Source organism: Leptidea sinapis, chromosome 4, assembly GCF_905404315.1.
Source record: "Leptidea sinapis chromosome 4, ilLepSina1.1, whole genome shotgun sequence".
Lineage (NCBI taxonomy): Eukaryota > Metazoa > Arthropoda > Insecta > Lepidoptera > Pieridae > Leptidea > Leptidea sinapis.
The window spans coordinates 3,409,979-3,429,432 of record NC_066268.1 but is presented as its reverse complement, the minus strand read 5'-3'; the positions used below and the strand labels follow the sequence as shown (position 1 = coordinate 3,429,432).

The 19,454-nt window shown below is 33.6% G+C and overlaps 1 protein-coding gene across 4 annotated transcripts in view; it reads left to right on the top strand.

The window, feature by feature from the left end:
* LOC126979682 (ankyrin-1-like) overlaps window positions 1-19,454 on the top strand; it is a 244,618-nt gene that overhangs the window by 182,177 nt on the left and 42,987 nt on the right. Inside the window, exon 1 of one of the 4 annotated variants that reach the window (XM_050829119.1) lies at window positions 4,299-4,537. The exons of the other annotated variants lie outside the window; for them this stretch is intronic. Coding sequence (XP_050685076.1) covers window positions 4,396-4,537 — 142 coding nt within the window. The 5' untranslated portion in view covers window positions 4,299-4,395. Of the gene's footprint in view, window positions 1-4,298; window positions 4,538-19,454 lie in introns of those variants that run through there. 4 annotated transcript variants of the gene reach the window in all.

The window sequence follows — 19,454 nt, the reverse complement described above, 5'->3', positions numbered from 1 at the left end:
TACTTATAAATGAAATATTGTAATTACCACTGATGGATCTAAATATATAAACAGCACGGATCTAAACTATAATATCATACAAAATAAATTAAATTTGACGATTGAATCATCTAAAAATAACCTTTTGTAAGAGTCAGACGGAAACTAACACAGTAACAGTACGTGAGTGAACCTTAGATCATTTATACGTCTAGATATACTGTGACAGCTGTGAATACGACGAAAAAATTTAGGTTGACAGTTAACCTCTATTTTAAACAATATTACACGCGATGACACACGCGAAATCGCGAGAGTAAGACGTAGCTTGTCACATACACTAAAGTAATAAACCTGGCCTGTTTTCATCGGTTGTCTAACAGCAAGAGACTATCTAGACGGTCGTGGACATTGAACATTATGCTATATAAATGGAGTATTAAGGAGTTTACTGTCTTTTCAAAATATTGTATCTTCATAAAAATTTAATCATCTTTTATCAGTGCTGGTTTTAGTATGGACCATAAACAAAGAGTACACAGTTCAAAAGCGTACCTAAAATAGAGTCAATTAAGACGTTTTACAACGTGTCTAAAATAAGATTCAATATATTCAGTTAAGTATTCAGTAGAATATCGCTACTGTCTGTATGCCCGCTCAGTTAAGCAAAGATTGCTCACTTAATTACTTTATTAATAATCGAAACTAACATATTATAATAATCTTTCTGCTTTTCAGTCTGCGAATGTGGTTAATGCTTCGTTCTTTTGCGATTTGCCATCAATGTGACGTGGGTAAACCAAACGCGTAGAATTTTCTTATAGGTCGTCAATGTGCGGTGGCTATTTTACCATCGGGTTCTGTGTGAACCTCAATGGACTTATCGATCCCACTGCCAAATAACAAGTGCTTGTGGACAGAATTGCGGACATCACTTCCGCTCAGGATTCTTGCAAAACCCATGAACTCTGAGCAGCACTACAATTGCGCTCGTCACCATGAGACATAAAATGTTAAGTCTCATTTGCCCCGTAATTTGATTAGCTACGGCGCCCTTAAGACCGCAACACAATAATGATTGACACATTACTGCTTCAAGGCAGAAATAGGCACCGTTGCTTATAATCTAGCCGGCATCCTTTGCAAAGGAGCCTCCCACTGGTAAAAAGGTGATTATGTAGTGTACAACACTTAGTCTATAAATCATGTCATTATTTGATGCTTCATGTAGTTTTTCGTTTTCCCGTTGAATAATTATTGTATTACCATACCGAATTCCAAGTGCACAAATTTTTCTAACATAGATGCCATATTATCTGTAGTCACAATTATGAAGAGCGGTCACTTAGTACCCCGTATGAAAGGCCACCACTATCCTCTAACAAGACTCGGTAAGGGCGCACTTTCCTCTCTAGTATCCTCGATTTTCCACAACTCATTTATTAGATATAGGTAGTTAAGGGCAGACGCGCTAGCGCAAGCAGAGAGTACAGTAGATACGTGGATTTGATTGTTTTTTAATCCCCAAATAATAATAAAAAATGTAACAAAAATAAAAACTTCAAAGCTTCGATTTTAAATTTTGTATTTTTTTAATGGCGTGGCTCTGACTAGGTGCTATTACTTAAAGCTGTGCTATTACTTAACACTTTGTTATTACAAGAAACAACAAACGGGGCTCTCGTTATAATTATTTATTATAATTTATAATCAGTTAATGAGTGTTGTCGTGAATGCTGATTCTTTGAATTGAATTGTAAACAAACAATCAACTCATATAATATAAGTGATTGATTTGTAAATAATTTGGAGTAGTTTCACTGGCACTTGAGGTTGGCCTTCGAGATGTATAAATAAACTTATTGAACATATTATTGTCGCATAAAGTGGAGGTTTATTTATATCACGAACATTGTGTAAATTGCAGCACGTGTATAAATCCTGAATATGTACATTAATATGATGAAATAGGGCGAGTGCCCTCGAGTGAGCGATTGCGTATCCAGAACATAATTAAATTGTGAAGTCAACTGTGTTTTCCTTTGAGAAAGTATGTTTAAGGTATCCATGTCGAACAGTTAATTAATTAGCTGTTAAACTTTCAACATATGTCACGAATGTGTCAGTGCTACCGGGCCCTTCTAATTCCTTTTAGGGGTTCCTTTTCCTAACTGTTTATAATGTATCTATGGTAGCAACTTGTAGATATATTCTTTATAACTCGTAGATATATACTATAAAGGCATTGCACGTGCTTTCTTTGATTGTGGAATAGCTAAAAGTAATTTGTAGTTAAATAATGGGTTATTATCACATCTGTCTTAGGATACAGTTCTGTTTCAATCTTTTGAGACTTGCAACTATTATGAAGTCAATATTGTTTAGCTCCTGCTCAACAACACTTATTGTATAAACTAGCTTAGGTTACTTTATTGGTTAGCGCACTAACTTGAGTCTCCTCGGCGTTAATTTGAACATTGTTAATTGTAATTATTAAAAATTTTGTGAGACATTATTAACTTTATTTGTCTAAAGCGGCTTTACTCACAGTGTGTTCACGGGTGAGTATGAGACGGGACATCACCGCGATCCCACCACACTCACCCTGATGAAGGACCTCCGAATGGTCCGAAACTAGTCGGTACAAACTCCGACAAACCTTGAGTGAGGCCGTATTAGACAAATAATGTTAGTGTTACCATATCCTGTGATCTTCTCAAGAGAGTACTCGATGGAAGATACAAATACTCCGGCACTTGCGACGATATCGAAAGACATGATATCAGACTGCATGGCCGATGTATATGGTATCACTAGTAGAAGTAGTGTAGAAGATAACGCACAGCCTCGCGAGACTCAAGCGTTCACAACGACAGGGACATGTATGTTACGTCATTGGGGAAGCCTCGGGAAATAACAAGCTGAGTCTATAGAGAAAATGAAATGACGTCACTTATAGTTCTTTCTCACTCACACCCTTATGACACAAAATCTGTACGTCATTAAACTTTCTATGTGTATTATATTTTTTCTGTTAACCGTTCTAGTCCAGTCAATTTAGACATTCGAAGTTACATAAAGTCCCAACAATCTGAAAATCAGTGAAATTGTTCAAAACATAATTATAAACAATGTTCAAAAGTTCCCCATAATTCCCGTGTATGGATTTTTTTTTTATTCAAGGTCAAAGTTCAAAAAAATGAATTTTTCGCGTTTTTCAGCAAAACGGTAAGTTTTATCATAAAAGTACCTATGACGAAAATTGTAGATCATAAAATTATCTATAAAAAATGTATGGATACTTTTTTTCTTAGGAGCCACCGTTTCTGAGATAAAACGATTTAATAAGTTATAAAAGTTGTTATCGTCATAATATGCACACGTTTAAACGCGACCAGGTAGTGTACTTAGCGCGTTTTTTATAACGTTTTGAATCGTTATATCTCAGAAACGGTGGCTCCTAAGAAAAAAAGTATCCATACATTTTTTATAGATAATTTTATGATCTAAAATTTTCGTCATAGGTACTTTTATGATAAAACTTTCCGTTTTGCTGAAAATCGCGAAAAACTATTTTTTTTTTACCTTTGACCTTGAATAAATTTTGTTCCATACACGGGAATGCTGGGGAACTTTTAAACATTGTTTATAATTATGTTTTGAACAATTTCACTGATTTTCAGCTTGTTGGGACTTTATGTAACTTCACTCTCATTTTTTGGTCTAAATTGACCGGACTATTCTGCTGTCATTTCAAGTACAAGCTGCAATTATTGATAGATGTTTATCTCGATTAAGACTGTAAAGAAAAATGAAATTGAACTAACTTTTCTCAAGATTACACATATTATATTTTTGCTTATATTATCAATAATATATTATAAAAATATCGTTATTAATGATTTTCAACAGAATATATAATGGGTGCGATACTTTTTTTTAAACAACAATCTGTATATGTAATCGTTACTAAATAATTATTGTTTTTTTGCGATATCTGTCACGTCACCTTTAAATAAATATAATATTAAATCGTACTTAAAAGTATATAAACCCTACAATATGCACAAGTGTTGCAGTCATATAACTGTGTACATCAGACGAACTTCCCGAAATAATAATCAGGGGAAATTAACATTACGTTTAGGATGTGGCTGTGTACGGAATACAAATCCACGTATTGGCCTTCATTCCCTTAAAGGCGTCCCGAACCGGCCGCACGAGCTCGCAGACTACAGACGAATGTTCATTAATTACGACTTACGGAGTCCGGAGCCTTGTTGGCACCGTGCAGTATTTACTCAAACAGTTCGCGGCGCTAGTCCGGCACTAGTTTCCGAGCGAACATCTGTGGCGCGCGCCTTTGCCCGTAGCGGACTTATTAAAAAAAAAGTTGGCGCGCTTTCCGCTGTCAAAATGGGCGTCGTGAAAAGTGCTAAGGGTAAAACGGAGGGTGTTGTGAAAAATGATTTGAATGGAAAAGCCGCGAAGGGTGATGGGAAAGTGAGGAAAAAGAAGAAAGTGTCTTGTTTACAGTGTTTTAAGTCGCCCGATGATGGTAGTAGTGATCACATTGTATATTATTTCAAGTAGATATTTAAGTCAGGCAGTATCAATGTTTTTCTTGCAGGTCTGGGTTGTAGATATTTTTTAAGGTTTGAATCACAGTTCAAATGCAATTACAAAGCTTATTCGTTGTAATTTCTCAATTTTTAATAACGGACGAGCGTGGCGGTAACTTGATGGTAGGTTGACTCCCGCTCATTAAATAATTACTAATGCGATTATGTTTGAGTCTTTATTGTGTTCATCTGAAGCTTGTGGCCCCGTCGGAATTTATTTGCATTATTATCGAAGTAATTTCGGAAGAATTTATTAGCGAAAAAAAATAAAGAGGGAATTTTCTAGCGTAAATGTTGACGTGTGCATTAGCTAGTGATGTACTTTACTACGATTTATTACGACTATCGATGATTACAGCTTGCCGTTGAGAAAGAAATTTCACTTTTATTTTGTCTGTGTTTCTCCTTCTATTGTATAATTAAATATAAAGTGTAAAAAATAAAAAGTCAGAGTTAATTATCACATTTTTTTAGTTCCTATCAATAAAATAGTTTAACTATTCAATTTGAGGAATATTTATACAGCTCGTAAAGGGCAACCCTAAATATTCAAAAATACGCTAGTAGGTATATTGTAACTTTATGCTTTTAACTGATCGGAAAAATGTAATGACATGAAAGAAAATATTCAGCATCCATTTGAATAAATTTAGCGAGTAATGTTTTTAGAAGGTACACACGGTTCCTTATCACGCGAATGGAAATGTGTTTACAATAGCCACGAACGTGTAATTTGTTCACGTTGATATCGATCTCTCATGGAAGTAGAATCAATCATTTTCGTATTTTTATTCAAATACCAATACGAGTAACGTTCGTAGTGGAATTTTTTATCGACAACCATTACAAAATACACGCAATACCAGCTGTAATAGTAAACGTGTTTCGTCCTTATTCATTTTGTTGTTTTCTAAATTTAACTAGTTGCTGCCCGCGACGTCGTCCGCGTACTTTGCCAGCTTGTAACGTAATAATATGTGGCCTATATGTTGCCTTGCTAATATTCATGAAAGATACAAACTGATAAATATTCTCAATTTTTGAATTGGATATTTTTTCTAGAACATACAACAACTATTTTTATTAAAAATAGACAAAGTACAGTTTTTACGGTTTTATTAAATGTATGGATTGTTTATTATATGTAAAGATCTAACATTTGATAATGTTCTTATTTAACATAAGTAAATATACATTGTATCGCTTCAAACAAATTATATATTGACTAGCTGACCCGGCAAACGTTGTTTTGCCATATAAAGTATAATTCACGCGATAGTTTTATAAGTAATAAAATATTGCCTATATTATAGCCTGTACATCATTTTGTTCCATTGTCAATAGTTTCTGCAGCGCACGCAAAAAAAGGTTTTCGATTTTACACCTTGTGTTACAAAATAGCATTTTTATTACGGATCCCTAATTTTGAAAAAAAAACATAGCCTATAGCTTTCCTCGATAAATGGACTACCCAACACTGAAAGAATCATTCAAATCGGACCAGTAGTACCAGAGATTAGCGCGTTCAAACAAACAAACAAACACTGGAGCTTTATAATATTAGTATAGATTACGAAAGCAATCGTCCGTCCTGAGACAGAATTAAGACGGCTCAATAACTAAAATAGTAATATGAATATTGTGAATTAATAGTTGTTATAACAGTTTTATGTAGAGTATGTTAATGTTATTTTAATATCAATCGTAATTATTTCAATTATTATAAAGAGAACGAACAGCTTAAAACAAGTTATTTTGGTAAAATTTCCTCGATATAAGCTCTATGCTATCATGTTTGCACCCTTGTCCCTTTCTTTCCCTCATCTCTTAATTATATCTATGAATGCTCAGATAATTTATACGTCTAGATAGAGTCTCTAGCTGTTAGACAACGTATAAAAACAGGCCAGGTTTAATACTTTAGTATGCGTAACAAGCTACGTCTTACACTCACGATTTGTATGACACTTTGTGTTAGTGTGTGTGAATTGCTCAAAATAGAGCTTAACTATTAACTCAATTTTCTTCGACGTTTTCACAGCCGTCATAATCTATCTAGACATAGTCATAGTGTAAATGATCTAAACCTTAGTTTGTAAGACATATACGATAACATATCGAGAAGGAGTTTTCTTGCGCGTTGTTGCCAGGTGGCAGGACAATACAACATGGGTAATTTCAAAAAAGCGCGTCGTTCCCTAAATGGCTGGCAATGCTCCTGTGTTGCAAGATTATATGGACGGAGGTGATCACCTTAAATGAGGTGTCCTGGCAGCTCGTTTTTCCTCCTTCCATTAAAATAAAGCACTGTGATAATGTAAAAAACCCTACTAGGATTTTTCGCCGTTTAAGCACAGCTCTAATGCCTTTCTCTTGCGAATGGGTCAGTATCTACCACCAAAAGGCGAAAGTCAAAACTTTCGAGATGTGATTTTTTAATTCAATTTTGAATTTAAGTTGTCAGCGAACGAAAAAAATTACCAATTCCAATATAGTTAATTTGTGTCGAATATTTCATTTACTAGAAATAGAAATATATTTATTTACCATAGGGAGTGACAATATCATAACAATTTGCAACAACACTAATTGGTAAACGCCATGAAGTTACATCAGTTCGTAGGGCTATGACATGGGGAGAAGAATTTTTTTTTTAAATTCATAATGTAACAAGTTAGCCTATTTAATATAATATTGTACACTTCAAGATGGCCTGCGCTGAACCAGACAAAAATCATGCATCATTATCTTGTATATAATCTACTATACTATAGTCAGCTTTAATATATTCTTTGAATTTGTGCTCAGTCAGTCCTAGTATACTGTCTGGTATTATATTGTAAAATTGAATACCAACGCTTATGAAGGAGCCGCTATTCCATCTAACTTATTAAATGGACGTACAGTTTATTTTCTCTTCTTGAATTGAATGAATTCAAACCATATTTTTCTTGAATTCGGTAATATTATTTGTAAAATACATTTACAAGATAATTAATAATTTAGACTAAATAAACATATTTGTAAAAAAGCCTGTGGTAGGGTAAATTACTATCACGTTATGACGTGTTAAAAAGTTTACAAAACAGTCGGCTTATCGACCCAAATCCAATGTTTATGTCCCGAATAGCGGCCCGTTGCGTAATTGCGGGAGCTTATAGCGTGGATATCATTCGGGTTAGGAAGAGTTCACATTAATATTTAGTTAGTATCTAGTTTAATTTCAATTTGCGGTAGTCATAGCAAACACGTGTCTATTGATTCACAAATTGATTATTTATTGTACGATACAACATACTTAATATGTTATCATTAATAAAATAAAAAAAGCTCGCTGAGTTTCTTGCCGTTCTTCTCAGGTCTAAGGCATACTATTTCGAGTAGATAGTAATTAATAATTTTAAATTCTATTTTGAATAAAAATATTTATATTTGTTTCTTGCTATATTTGTGCAGGTCTGTCAGTCTGACAGGCTACCTCTAACAATTCGTATTCCAATATTTTTTGTAATTCTTGAGCCTCTCTATTTTCCAGCTTCTCTGTAGTGCTCTTTCATTCCATTAACACTTCCTGGAGTTACATCACCCACACTATGGTTTTATTACATTGAAAAATAAAGTAATATCTGCTCATATTGTTACACTTAAAACTAACAATCTTACCTTGTTTATTAATATGATATTCGCGTAGCATAGATCCTATATATTTGTTTCTGCCCAAGAAAGGACACACAAAATTTCTGTCCGTCAATTTGCATGTAAAATGATTCATGAGTATGGGACACGGCTTTATATTATCTGACGCACGTGAGTCAAGGTTGAGCAAATATGTTTTACATCATCGTTGAGCACTGAATTTGGACACGCATGACCGTAACATATATTGAGATATGTTTAATGATTTACTATTCAAATTCAAATTCAAATATTTTTATTCAAAATAGGATGTGAAATCACTTATTGAAAGTCAAAAAAAAAACTACCACCCATTCCAAAGTGAATGCCTCAGGCCTGAGAAGAATGGGCGCAACAAAGTCATTTATGTTATAGTAACCACACAAACGTTTTTTAACAATTCTTTTGAATAACGTAACACCTTTGTTTTGAACACTTTCTGGGATCTTGTTGTAAAAGTATATACATCGCCCCACAAAAGACTTACTAACTCGACTTAGCCGAGTAGTAGGCATCATCAGTTTATGTCTGTTCCTGGTGTTAACATTATGGTTATGACAGTTTCTGGCAAATTCACTTATGTGCCTATGAACATACATGACATTATCAAGAATATATTGAGAAGCAACAGTCAAGATGTTATTGGTTACAAAGACTACCTTCCGTGAGTAAGTTGTTTTCAAAATATTTTTTGAAGTGAAACTTTTAATAGACCACAGTTTTTTATGGCTATTTAACACAATTGAGCTGTTACGCTCGGCTTTGTAACGCTTATTCGGTTAAAGCCTACTAAGACAGCGTAATAAATGAAAGCAAAATCCATCACAGTTACTTATATACAATTGTAATTAAATATCTGATAAATGTTATTACTTAATGTGTAAAGACCAAAAAATTGATTTAATTCGTATTATTAACCTCGTCTCAAGATGAAGTTTTCACTTCTCTGTGATTTTATTTACTTAATTGTTATTCCATGTCTTAGCTACACAATTCTACTACCACTACACTATTCTATATTATTATACGTAGAAGGCCATCACAGGAATCTATTTTCTTGTATTTCAGAATGCCTTCATAAATATAAAAGGATTTTCAGTTTGTTTTCCTTGGATCATGGATGTATTACAAGTGATGCCTCTCTCGATAAGCCATTCATTTCGTCATTGAATGATGTAAGCCTACAAGATAATAATTATTTTCCGTTTCCGCATTTGGTCATATGGTCACCCATTCAAACCTGTAACATACGACATTTCATAAAATCGTTGGTAAATCATTGAATCTATAATTACATCGTTCGATTGCTTGTGCTTTTGAAGATATAGAAATAGAGGTTATCTTGCAAACTCCCACCCGGGAGGCCACCCCGAATCCCCAACGACATACCAATATGTTTTCGATTTTCAAATTCACACTTACGTTAATTTGACTCTCTTACGTTAAAGGATGCATACACATAATATTATCTGAGCAGAAATTCTAAGGTTGCGAGTGAAATTTGCCAACTCTCACTAGTCTAGCGTTCTCCACTAAAAACAATAAGCTCAAATAGCTTGCTGGCTTTAGCACAAGCCTAATATAGACTAACATTTGACGTCGAGTTGAATAACATAGCGAGGGAATACCTAATACCTATCTAGTAAAGGCTTACATATCCTCTAGCACAATTTAATATTTTTGGAGATATCCAATTACGTACTATACATATAGACTAATCACGTTGTATAAAAACAAAGACGAAATATGTAACACCACACATTAATAGAAGACTGCTATGGCTAAACATTGCCGCATTTACTCCAGTCAGTTAAAATGTTATTAGTCAATAAGCAGAAATGTAAAAAATGTATTCACTTCAGGTTTGATTCGGACAGTGACAGTTGACACGACTAAGGAGAAAAGTGTGTTTACATTGTCTTTCAGCAAACTTTTGCTGTTTCGCTATCAGACTGCGAATGATATGTCTTTAAATGTTTCTTATATGTCATTGAAGATATCTAACAAATATCAGTAAGATTTCATTCACAATTCAACTGACAATTGGACTGAAAAGTGTGAAAAAAGAATCATTTGTGGTTTATTTTGCAGGCGGAAAATAATAAGTTATAATATCCATTTCGTTTATACTTCAAATTTACGCATAATGAAGTGGCTTGTCTTCCGATGGCGTTGAAATCACAAATTAATTGCGCGATGTACATTTTAATTAAACTTAAGAACGTTTTCGATTAATTAAACTGTACAGAGAGCTAACAGTGCCAAGCGAATGCAAATAAATTAACTAATGAACTATAAAAAGTTCGTAAATGGGCAGGCGTTGTAAATGGATGTTTACTCCGCTTTGTAGCATTTCGGTTGACCAAACATTTGGAATTTAATGTAAGATTTATTGTGGGGAATCTACCGCAGCGGATTCATAAAACCTTTGTTACTGAAAGTATTTAAAAAAACAGAGATGTCACGTTTCGGCACGGTAAAACTTTGTCGGTTATTAAGGGTCACACTCTCAACAAATTATTTATATTGTAATACGTTTTGCTGTGTTAGCATGGATTACCTATGTAGTGCGCCTAATTTTCGATTTTATTTATCACAAACAAAGCCCTATGCGATATTGTTCCAAGGGTATTTAGCAAATCTGTTGAGGTGTAAGGATGCGCATTTAACATTAATTTACATGAGCATTAGAGGTATGAGGTCACGCTCGCCTTACAATAACATCGTTGTCAATAAACATGGCCTTTATTAGTTTGACCTTAGTCCGAGCTTGCAGGTAGGTGTATAATTGTGAAAATGTGTTTTATTTGATACTACTGGAACCTGATTCACTGTGGCCTGACTACATAAATTTAGATAAATAATATCTTTAAATAATTCATTTTATTGTATCGAAAAAAAAAGAAGAAGTCTGAGGCATAAATTTTCGAAAATTGTAAGGGAAGTTACATGCACTGGTTTAATAATATTATTGTGATCTTTTATTACTACTATTTTGTAGAGACAGTCGATTCTATTTCGGTAATGGAAACAATAAACGTAATAGTTAAGAAACATTGCTACATCTTACTTTGTTAGTAGGATGTTGTTACAAGGACATCTTAACAACAACAGTGGAGAGGATGTGTGACAGTTGAATACGACATTTACAAACAATGATTTATTTATCATAACTGTATCAAACAGATTCGATCTGTTTACGTTCACCATGCAACATTTGCACATTATTATATCTGTTTACTTCAGATTTCACCCGCGATATACCCACCATCGTCGGATGTCTGTCGTTCTCTAAGGGGCGGTTTTTAGAAGAAAGTTCCTTAAACTTTTTCCACGTACAGCCAAATGAATGAGCTTACTTATTGTGGGCTGCTTCTCTGCGACTTGGTACCGTAAAGAAAAACGCGTATATTTATTTAAAAGGCTGGAACGCAACTGTTATTCCTCCATCTTTTTGATTTGTTTAAAATCAGTTTACCCGAACGCTTCTTTGTCCTCCTCTTCCATAAAAAAGGCAGGCATATATGATATCCCGGACTTTTAGTATATTCTCTGGACAAAAAAAATTACGAATATTTTATTTACGCATCAATTTACACTAAACCCAGCATATGCAAATTAATTAGTTCGTTATATGAGGAAATGAGGTTGACAGTTAATCTCTATTTTGAGCAATCGCAAGTGTAAGACGTAGCTTGTCACGCACATAGAAGTAATAAAGCTGGCCTGTTTTCATCGGTTGTTGTTATATATATATATTATATAAGCTATTACATATAGCTGTCTTAGTTTGATCATCTAAAACTGTTGGATCCGTTCCAAAAACATTTATTTACTAGAGTCTATATTTTCTAGAAGGCTTTTGTTACAAAGTTGCCTATTATTTGCTGTTTTATTTATTTACCCGGTCTGTGTGTCTGTTATATTATATTATATCTTATATCTTTAAACTATTTATATATATATAATCTGAATCTCGGAAACGGCTCCAACGATTTTCATAAAATTAAGTATGCAGGGGATTTCGGGGGTGATAAATCGATCTAGCTAGGTTTCAATTTAAAAAAAATGGTTTTATCCATGTTTGAATGAGAAACAGCTACAATAACATTAGAATACAAAGGTAAATTTCGCCACTATATACAAGACTATTATAGCTCAGATGGGTTCCCCGGTTCGAATCCAGATGTCCTATTAGTTTTTTTTTGTTCAAGTTTTGTACATTCTTAAAAATCCGAGCAAGGCTCGGTCGTCCGGATATTATTATGACACAAGAGGACCTTGACGTTGTCGTTTATAACATCTTTCTGTAACATAATATTGATGTCTGGACCTTTTACGGTACACAAATATTGTAACCCAATCAATTTAATTTAAATAATAATCCTCTCCGCACCGCATTTATTTGTGAATGGATATTTAATTTTCGATAAGCGTTCCTAAAAATTATTCTTCTATAGATTCACAAACCAATAAACATAAAATTCCGGCAGTTTTTGGGCGGTTTTTGTGATATACACTTATGGCCATACAAATAACCTTGGTTTAAAGTTATACCTGAGAATAAACCAAGAATATGGAAAATGTGTTCAAATAGATATTTGCTTATGATTGGTTTATTCGGACGTTCATCGTTTCCCGCGTTAATCCCAAGGCTCCTTGACATTCAGAAAACTTTAGAATTATCATTGTGTTGACAGTGTTGTCAGCAATATAGTCAACATTTTGCATATTCTCAGGTAGAACTTTATGCCAAGTTTATTTGTAAGTTTGTAAGGCCGTTAAGATATTTTTATTACCAAAACAACAGGTGAATAAAACTGAAAGACATTTGCAAGTAAATTTATTCATTAGTTTGAAAAGAGTTTGTTTTTTTGTAGCTCTACGTTTTTATCTTTAATTATTTTATTTAGCCAACATTGTATACTATATCAACTCTTATAATAAAGTCTAAAACACACTCATAAGTATCTATGATACAAATACCTCACAGGCTAACACAACCTAAACCAATAAAATACATTCTTTGCAAGTAGTCATTTTAAAAACATTCATAACTTAAAAATGAGATAAAAACACAAAACAAAAAATAAAAAAAATTAATGAGAATAAATATAGTAAAGAAAAAAAGAAATCAATCACATTAAAACTAAAACAGGCATTTCTATGTGAACTAATTAATATAACTAATAATAAATATTTAAAAAATACTCTAACGTCAAATATTCAATTCGTTACACGAGTAAGTAAAAAAGATATAAATTAAAAAAAAACAAGAGTTATTGAGCACGTGCACACAGTATATGCATCAGTCCGCACACATTGTAAATAAATAAATATATCTACTATATATATTCCGATAATCATTATTCATATATATGAGTGTTAGTATTGGACGTTTGAGTATTTATTTGCATCACTTTACATATTATATTGTAATTAAAGTAATCTGTAAAACGATGAAGCTGTTAATGTTGATTTAGAAGAGTGGCAATGAGTTTCTTACCTCTTCTTCTCATTAAATCCCAACTTTTAGCGAAATGACGAACATTTCCTTGACCTAGATAAATCATTTTGATTTGATTTGATAAAGCGTCATTCTCATGTTGCGTTGTATAGTTGCTTGATTATTAAGTCATCTTTGATTATATCAGATTTAATGTATAAAGATGCATCGATGGCAGATAGAGGAGTACTCGTAAATATGAGTCGAGGTGAACGATAATTGAATTATTTGGGTTAAAGGATACATTAATTAATGGTAGCGGGCTCGCGACACTAGAGTACCGCGCGCTGTCTGTAATTGACTATATTATTAGTCTGTGCGATTTAATGAAAGTGGACGCGAGGCTCTCCATATAAGAGTCATTATATTCATGAAAACTGATGAAATATATTTCTTCAGAGGTTTTTGGCATATTGAAACAAACACCGATTTAAATATATAAAGATATTATAAAGTAATGGCTATCGAGAGATGAAGGATTTTTAATTTGTTGATTATGACAATATTCATTTCATTTATATGAAGTTTTAGACATGATTTTTTTAATTATATCTGGATTATTATATAAACGCGGTCAAAATTTTAATTAAAAAAATTTAATATTTAATTTAATTTACTTATGGCTAGCCTAGTTATAGGTATGTAATTAACGGAAAAAATATATAAATATTATGCATACCTACCTATTTGAACCGAGTTGGTGGCATTTATCTTTTACTTTTTTCCCTACTTTCTCAAATATCGTTAAAAACGGTCCAACTGTTTGAGCAACATTAAAACCAAACTTTCAAACATGGTTTAACGAACTATTTTAACTTATTCGACGGGAGCGTGTCAATTACCGCGTATTTTTCAATTAACTTGACTATATTGTTTGTCACCGTTACCGTTCACGTAATACTAGCAAACTCGCAACTACTTGCCCGATCACTAGCTTAAAACCCATGCCAACCGTGCTTAAAGAAGTTCAAAAAATCATGTTTTATGCAGACTCGGCACATACTTATATGCACTTACTATACTATTGCATTATATTATATACCTATATATTACATGCGCATATTATGACGGAAAAGCAGAACATGACAAAGTGACGAGCGAGGAGTCCACTAATGGCCGTCAACCATTACCCTTTCTAATTCGGCCCTACAATAGACAACTCCACTTTCCTGTTTTAGTCATCGTAATAACCATTCTAATTTTAGCCCGAGCTTAATAATAAATTCGCGCGCATATCAGTGCAGATTGTAACTTTTACCTTAAAAAAAAATTAATTAATTTAAATTGTTAACAGGCAAAGACCGGTTACTTGCAACGGCAATAAGTATCTGAATTAGACAAATACTGGCTAGGTTAACTAATAATAATAACTAGCAAAATAAAAATAATTTTAGTTTTTATTTTTTTTATTTTTAGTGAACCTGAAGTACACTTAACAACTATGTGTAGATCAACTAAATTTTGCAATGCAGCACTGAACGTAAGCGCACTGCAATTAATTACAGATAGAAATTCTGCCACAGATCGCATCCTTACTGTATTTCGTTAAGGAGTCCATTGATCATCATATTCTACTACGACAATTCCTTGATCATAACGGTGTTACGGTAGGTGACTCAAATATCCAGATAGCATAAAAAAATTCGTCCGAGTACCGCTTCTAAGAAATGATGAGTTCCGTTACTTTCTCATGGATCCCATAATCAAACTCTCACGGTTCGCGCGGTATTGAGTTATTCGTAAATTTGTCGCGCACATACTTGTAGCAAAGTTAAGACTTTTATGGTTTTCTCATGGATGCCATCGTCAAATTTGGACCAATGGGAAGCACCAGCTTTCAAATAAAAAATGTATTATCAAAATCGTTTCACGCAGTCGACAGTTCTGAGGTAGCAAACATAAAAAAACACATACCGACGAATTGAGAACCTGCTCCTTTTTTAAAATCGGTTAAATAAAAACTATCATCATCGTACACAATCAAATACAGATCATTATCACCACAATATTGTGGATAATGACAAGGAGGCGGACAATTTAACTGAACGGCTATTATGTGCCGTATTTTCGTTGGAAAGTGGTCGTGGTTTAAAATAATTTTTGAAGCTATAGCTGGCCAAGTATGTGATAGTAAGTTATAGTACATATAGTATTAACGTCTCTTCGTATCAAAGACGAACTGTAACAGCTAGCGCCCCATTCCCAACATGTATAATATTATTAATAGATGGACTAGTAATATATAATTATGAAGAATTTGTCCCGATAATTGCAAACGGTTATGTAAGTGTACGCAGCTATAAAAGTGAGTCGTAGTAGACATCTATTAACATGCACAACGTACACAGATGCCATCAGCTAATGCATTAGCCACGTACCTATACTTGTAATGATGATGTCACGCCACTCCCGTGCACCATAAACCCCATGCCTTGCTGTTATATCGGCCACATCACCTTATAGCCTAAGATCCCAATGATCAGTTCTGCAGGTATCTATTGAAATCATGGCAACCTCTTTTTGCGGCAAAAATATAAATCTTCAATTTTGTATCAAATTTATAATAATATCTAATATCAAATTTTATTTCTGTATGAATTATTCTATGAGATAATAGATTGTTATTATTAAATAATTGTATTTGTTTGATGCGATTACTAATTATAACAATCATGTTCACAAGTTAGTCTCACACAAACAATGTATTCAAGCTCTAAGGTTGATGCATCCAATTTACGATGATTTATATTTTTTCTGTTTATTCTTTACTACTTTTAGCAAAATATTTGATATTTAAAACTACATGCAGCACCTTACAAACTAATTTGTTATATATACCGTACCGTGTTATGTATATATTACAGCCATAGTAAAATACTCTATTTGATTGAAGAGTGTAACCCTTGAGTTTTGTGTATATTCTTCTAGCGAGCTCTAGTTTTTCCGAACATATGGTAGATTCATAAGCGCTTATTTTAAGGTTAGACGTCGTGTTAACATTTAAGTTATATGCTTATGGGGCAGTGTGGCCGATATTAATAACATCTTTGTGCTGCAGAAGAGGGCTATTCGCGTGATTAACCTAGGTCCTAAAGAATCATTAAGAGAAAAATTTAAAGAAGTAAACATTTTGCTGTTGCTTCCCAATACATTTTTGATAATGTTCTGTATGTTCATAAGCACATTGAGGAATTTTTGTGTGGGAAAGGTTATTATAGCATAAACGATTTTCTTAATGACACCACGGACTGGGAATAAAGCGAACACCCTTAGGCTCTTTAATTATAAATGTTAATTGTACGATATCACATTGTAACCCATATTTTATATTAAAAAAAGCCCCCTGAGTTTCTTGCGCCCATTCTTCTCAGGTCTGAGGCAGTCTCTTTTGAATGGGTGGTAGTTTTTGACATGCAATAAGTGATTTTAAATCCTATTTTGAATAAAAAAAATTGAATTTGAATTATGCTTATATGTACTGACAGTGCCACTTGCTAAATAAATATTTTCAAAATAGTTATCAGTTTACACTATACTAGAAAGAGACTTATTGACCAACTTCATGGTGTTGGGAAATCGTGATGATGTGTGCGCGCGACGAAATAAATCACAAATATTATTTTAATTCCTTAAATTGTCTCGGCTGTAGCGCCACACGCCACAGTATTCAGAGACTAGCAGCAAGATTCGTGGGCAAGGACTCTCACTGGAAAAGCCTCTATAAATCCAACACCAAAATACAGTCATATTCAGTCAGCACATTGGATCATTGTTAGAAGACAGATTGCCAAAACAGAATACATAAAGAAATTTTTTTAATAACAAATGCCCAATACATTTATTTGTAGTTAAAATCTAATCCAATGGTCAGTTGCGTAATGCGTTAGTAAAATCTTCGCGGTCGAAGACGAAGACGGCCATTGGTAGTAAATACCTACACTTATGAACGATTCGAGCATTGCGGTATAGCCTTTGGCTGGCTTTTTATACTAAGATCTCAAGTGCACTGTTGTAGAGTGGCCCGGTTCTGCTTGAGTATGTATTACACTAAATACCCTAATATAATAAGACGACGACGACCATATAGCCCAGTGGCTAGTGATCCTGCCTACTGAGCTAAAGGTCCCGGATTCGAATACAGTTGCAAACATTTATGTAGGTGAATGTGGGATGTTTGTTTCCGAGTCATGGATGTTTAAAAGTATTTATGTATTCTTATATATGTATAATAATATTTACACACTTTTACACAAATTATGTTGCCCCAAACTAGGCATAGCCTGTAGCCTAGGTACAAGATAACGATATATTTAATACGTATTTAACATATACGTCGTATAAATCATTGCACATACTGGGACTCCAACCCGCAACCTCTAGCTTAATAGCCAGGGCCACTAACCACTGGTCTATATGCGTTTTCTATAAACAATAACATGCCAATATACCACATTTAAGTATATTACGGGGTTTTATGAGAAATAGTGAAGACAAGAGCAAAACGTTGGGTGGTTGCATGAAAGTATGTGATACGCCCTGCCAATTACAATGCATTACAGCTCACTATTCTTGCACGCAAAATTCTGAGCGGCATCGCATGTGAGCTTCATTAGTTATTAAGTTTCATTAACTACGGCGCCCTTTAAACAGAAACATAATAATGCAGAATACTGCATCACGACACAAAAAGCCGCCGTTGAGTTGCCAAAATAATGGAGAAACATTTAAATAAATAAATATAACATAAAGAACAAGGACACACCAAGATTTAGGGTCGTTGCGTCACTTGGACGGTTGGTAACTAACTGGAGAGCTGTAAGAGCGCTCGGACTGAACCACACGGGCGGGGATTGGAGTCCCGCGTCGTCCATAAATATTGGTACAAATTAAAATTTAAACTGTTGCCTCTCAATATATTCTTGATAATATTATGTACGTTAATAGGGCGCATCAACGAATTTTATTGAAAATTTGATTATTATAATGTCAACACCGAGAATAGTCATGCCTACGACGTCATCCCATAGATGGAATGAAAAATGAGATCACCAGAACTTGCAATAAATCGGTTAAATAAAAGCCAAAAGACGAAAATGGATTCTGATTCAAATATTTTTATTCAAAACAGGATATGATATAACTTATTGAAAGTCAAAAAATACCACCCATTCCAAAAGGATGCCTCAGACCAAAGAAGAACGGGCGCAAAAAACTCAGCGGGCTTCTTTTTTTTTTTTTTATAAAATTATGGTTACAATGTAATATCGTACAATAAAATGTATTATCTAATAGCCTGATTAATTAAATATCCATCTCGAATGACCAATTTTCTCGTATGCGATTGAATTTAGAAATTGTTAGTAATAAATAAATGTAAGTTGAGTTTGATTTTGATTGTACATACAATATGTGCATTACAGATGATTTACAGAATATTAAGAGTTAGTTCATCATCTGAGTGTTACGTACAATTTGTAAATTATGCAATCTTAATAATTGGCGACTTCGATGAGCCCTAATAATTATAATTGGAATAACCCAAAAGTTGACCTGTACTTATTGATTCTATTGGTGATACAAGAATGTTTTGATCGAGTCGATAACTCTTAAATACATCTAGTATTTATAGCGACCAACACTTGTACATTTTATTTTTATTTATTTTAATCAAA